General features: G+C 34.6%; 1 protein-coding gene across 1 annotated transcript; it reads right to left on the bottom strand.

Annotated features, from left to right (window-relative positions):
* Positions 1-573: 573 nt before the first annotated feature.
* On the bottom strand, positions 574-2,331 carry LOC107866004 (cytochrome P450 71A6-like). The gene has a single exon (XM_047409677.1). The coding sequence runs from the start codon at positions 2,123-2,125 to the stop codon at positions 626-628; it is 1,500 nt and encodes a 499-aa protein (XP_047265633.1). The 5' UTR covers positions 2,126-2,331; the 3' UTR covers positions 574-625.
* Between the last annotated feature and the right edge of the window lie 2,835 nt (positions 2,332-5,166).

Genomic DNA, 5,166 nt, shown 5'->3' on the forward strand with positions numbered 1-5,166 from the left:
CGCTGACATCGAACACCGCACACGATCCTCACCATGCCTCCACCCCCTTGAGCTCACACCAAGCCCTCTCCAAATCACATTGGAATTCTTAGGAAATGTCATGCAACATATATAGATGCTTGTTGCCTCATGTTATGCCTCTTTGCCTCATCTTCGACTTCAGCATATTCCCTCAGCACATGCCGCCTGCATAGCTGACAAGGTTGTGGCCTAGTTGGCGCGCACAATCTTGGCAAGTGACAGGCCCCAAAATTTTGGGGCATCACTCAATGGTTCATCTGAAAAGGTGTATCCTTTGGAAGAGTCATATCTGTTCATTCGAAACATTGTATCTTTTTCTTAACAGACACAATTATCTAAGTAGTCACTCCTTTTCCAAAACAATATGTCTTTTCCTCAAAGGTTGTGTCCCTCCATTTTCCATTCACACCTTTTTCATACACATTGAACCCAACACATAGTATAATTAGGAAGTACAATTAACAACCAGAGAAAGAGGATCATTATTTGCCTAGCGTATGTTGGAGGCAGCCCACCTTGCAGAATGTAGACTGCAGTAATGTCATGGTAAAATTTCAAGATGAAAAGCAACTTCCTTAGCCATTGCTACATACAACATAAGAAATCAAATACGTGGAGATGCAACAACTAACAAAGGAAACTTTCGCCTAACTGTAATTCCAAGTGCTTCATCCACATCCAAATCTTCAGGTTTTGTTCCATTTGGTAACAAAAATTCAAAATGAAACAACATTCTTGCCAATGCCAACTCATTCACAACTTTAGTGAATGTAATTCCGGGACAACCTCTTCTTCCAGCACCAAATGGAATTAACCGGAAATGTAGCCCTTTGTAATCCACAGAACTATCCAAAAACCTTTCTGGTTGAAACTCCTCCGGATTTTCCCATATGGTCGGGTCTCTGGAGATGGCCCAGGGACAAACAAAGACTTGAGTTCCAGCAGCTACGTCGTAGCCCAACACTTTGGTGTCCTTTATTGCTTCTCGAGGAAGCAATGGCACCGGAGAATGAAGACGTAGACTCTCTTTGATCACTGCTGCTAAATAAGGCATGTGCTCCAAGTCGTCCTCTGTTACGTCTGACTTCCCTTCAGTGACTTGTCTCACCTCGTCTCTTAATTTTCGCAATGTTTTTGGATTCCTCATGAGTTCATTCATTGTCCATTCTAAAAGAGTGGAGGTTGTATCTGTTCCTGCAGAAAACATATCCATTATAATAGCTTTAATTGAATCCATTTCAACCTTAAAACCCGATTTGTTTTCTTTCTGAACTTGGAGCAGTATATCCACAAAGTCTGCTGACTCTTCCTCTTCGTCATCTATTTTCGTCTCCCTGTGTTCCTCAATTACACCTTCCAAAAATGCGCTAAACTCTGCAGCCACTTTGTCCACTTTGGCATTTAAACCATTGAAACGATTCACCCATGCAAGCCACGGCATGAAATCACCAATATTAAAAACGCCCAACAATTCAACAAACTCTAATAACAATGTCTTAAACTTTTTCCCTTCTTCCCCGTCACAATACTTCCTTCCTAATGCCACTCTACAAAGCACGTCATTCGTCATGCTCACAAACAGCTCCGTCAAATCAACAACCTGTGAGTTATCGATTGAGTCCTTAATCTTTTTTAGAAGAAGAGAAGTTTCCTCTTCCCTGATTTTGCTAAAAGATTGGACTCTTTTATTGTTCAAAAGCTGAAGCATGCAAATGCTTCTGGCGTTCCTCCAGTACTCACCGTATGGGGTGAAAGCCACGTCCTTGGGTCCGAAAAAGAGCCTGCTGGGAATACTTGACATGGGCTTGTTAGCAAAGCCCATGTCTTGGGTTTTCATGATCTGTGAAGCTGCTTCGGCTGATGATGCGATCAAGACAGGCACGCTGCCGAACTGAAGCATCATCATTGGACCATGTTCGTTAGATAGTTTTTGGAGCGAACGATGTGGTTGTAGGCCCAGTTGATGAAAGTTTCCGATAAATGGAAGCTTAGGAGGAGATGGAGGAAGATTTTTCTTGGATTTTTTGGATGAAAGCTGGAAAAATGATAGTAGAACAAATGACAAGAAAATTAAGAAGGGAAGAAACGCAAATAAGGATATCATTTTCTTTTCGAATGTAATTAGTTTTTATATTTTGCAAGAAATAGAAGAGATATTGGTTAAATGTGCATGGTTGAGGATTGGGGAGTTGTTCTCCTTTTATAGATTTTTATTAGAGAGACCAAATGAAAGGAGAATGTAGCCCATGAGGGACAAGAAATTAAAGCGACAATTTTGAAAAACTAAAGGTAGGATTACTTCACTTTATAAGTGATTAACACGTTTGGTGTAATGCATAAAGAAAGATAATCTTCGAATAAATTTATATTTTTGAAATGGGGCTGGGGAAGGGATTAAAAGGTGAAATTAGGTAGCTAACTAGAACTATTAAAATTCTCCAACTCCTTTGAATTCAAACATAGAAAACAAAAAATATTTTTACTAACTTACCATTAATTAATAAATACTTACAAAAATTATATAAATTTTTGATGGTTTCTCGGTTATATAAAACTTTTATTTATTTAAAAAAGGATAAAATTGGAAGGACGTCATTATTATCTTCTTGATCACCACTTATTCTTAGTTTTTGGCCGTAGATTTAAATTTTGTAGTAAATCGATAATAGTATATGAGTTTACAATGGTAAAAATTACTTATTCTTTTTCTTTTTCTTTTTTTTGTTCAAATGAAACAAAACACGGCTTACTAATATTTGAACGTAGTGTAATTTCTAGACTATGCAGCAGGAAGATAAGTACCAAATGGAAACAAGCATCAGATTTAGACAATTCGAAACGACTTTCCAGTGAAGGGTAGTAATAATTGTGATCCTTTCTCATATTTTGTGGAAAACTTAATTAATTCAACCTTCAGAATTGGCGATTTGATTTTCTTAAGTCTACTTTTTTAAAGTGAACCCTTCTAAAATTCTTTTTCTTTGACTTCACTACTGTAATATTTTACTCCCTATCCATACAAAGTTTAAGAAATATGGGGAAGGTTTTCGAAATTTATGATTTAAAAATTTTGTGGGGCGATAACTCATCTCATCAAAGATGATATTGATATTTTAAAAGTTAAATTATTATTAAAAATAAAAATATAAAAATAAAAATATGTCTTGAACTAACTAAGAAAAAGCATGTCACATAAGGAATACCATTTTCCATTCCAAGATGTGCACTGTCGTCCCTTTGGTCTAAATGCAATTAACAGTTTTTGGTTGGAAATTGGAATATTGACCCTTTTTACATTTTTTTCCCTTTCTACTTTGATAAAATTAATCATCCTTGGCCACGTGTATCACGGGTTATGCACCAAAACCAAATAAATTTTTCTAGCAAGAGCTGTGTTAGTCAAATTAATTAATTTACTGCCCTCCTTATGACTACAAATTTAATTCGGACTTCTTTGGCATTTTCATCTAAAGTTGATTGATTCCCAGTCGTATCAGGCATCCGCTTTTTCTGACATTAGGCTTAAGTCACTGATCCCTTAAAGTTGTTCGAAAAATTTACTTAAACACTTCAACTTACTAATCGTAGTTAAGACAACTGAATGAATTTTTTGGATAATTTTAAGGAGTCTTCAATTCTAAATTCAATGATATTTCTAGAGTGTCTACGTTCGATGCTGCGGTGCTACTACTAATCACTTAATTCCAATGAAGCCTTATTGGAAATTTAGGATTTCTAACGAGAAGTCCATCAGAAACATTTCCGATGAGTACTTTATCGATGAAAATATCTGTCAAAAATTGATTGATTGCTAGTGTGTGGATTTATCTCCAAGGTTAGAATGTTTTCATTATTTTAGTTTATGATTGCTCAAATGGTGCTTAACTTTTGTATTAACAAGTGGTTAAAGTTTAATTAATTTTAGAGTGCGAATCAAAACTAAATAGTTCGACTCTCATACTTCAAATTTATTATTGACATAAATTGAGAGGAAGGGGAGTATAATTTGAATCAGGTAGAGTATTAACTAAACGGTGACTAAGGAAGTATTCTTTGAATCAACTAAAAGTGCGCCACCAAGGCAGACTTCCTAGTTATTAAAAAACAAAATATATTTTTGTTTAATGATGGGTCACTTGACTAACTTATGTTTCAATTGTTTAGGTGGCTTATACAATCTATTCTTTCAATTTGTATTTGTTTATTATTATAATAAAGACGATGGCCACATCTATATGCATGCATTTCCTCTCATTTGTCGTCAATTTTTGGCACGTGGATTGAATAGCCAAAGCAAAACATGCAACTAGCTTTGTCCTACGGTTAACAACTTGTCCATTTATTACATTTCACATGCACAATTCATATCACATTTTTAGGTTTAAAAGATTATAACTAGAGTACTAGGACAGTTTTGCCTTTAATCTACTAGACAAGTATTAAAGCACGATATGTGGATGAACTATGAATATGTGAAAGAAACAACCTTAACTTGGCTAAATGATTTACTAAAGTGACAATCTATAAATATGTATTATCTACTGATCATGTTCAAGTGAAAGAATACATGACAAACATCTAATAGTTTAATATAAACAGTGATGCCGACTAAGTTCTTACAGTTAATATATGCTTGTTGGTAGTACTAATTACTAGAGGCTGCTAATTAAATAGGCATAGTTATGGGCCAGTATCATTCATCCATTTAGTTTACACAATACGTATAAAGTATATATTGAGTATATTTCGATCATATTGATAAACTAGTTGGTCGAATGGTATATCGATAATTGTAACCAATTAGATAACCATAGATCAATTAATTAGCATGATGAATTATTGGAGATTTTCTGAATAATAAATAAAAATCGAATACATGTACATTTTTGAGATTGTAACTTTATAACAAATAAACCTTATGGTCTTAAATATGCCAAAAAACTACATTCTTTCAAGTTCATTTTTTGCGACGTCATTTATAATCCATTTTTTCATCTACACGTGTACTCATTTTTCAAAAATAATAAATTTGATGTGGTTGGTTGAATAATTGATTTGTTCCTTTCAGTTGTGACCATGGAACTGGTTTTGAATATCATACTATCTTATAAGGAGTATGATTTTCTTCGTAAGTATTTCTATTCA

This window comes from Capsicum annuum, chromosome 3 (genome assembly GCF_002878395.1).
Source record: "Capsicum annuum cultivar UCD-10X-F1 chromosome 3, UCD10Xv1.1, whole genome shotgun sequence".
NCBI classification, from domain to species: domain Eukaryota; kingdom Viridiplantae; phylum Streptophyta; class Magnoliopsida; order Solanales; family Solanaceae; genus Capsicum; species Capsicum annuum.

Coding starts and splice junctions, on each gene's coding strand:
- LOC107866004 (XM_047409677.1), bottom strand. CDS start 2,125: ATGATATCCTTATTTGCGTTTCTTCCCTTCTTAATTTTCTTGTCATTT.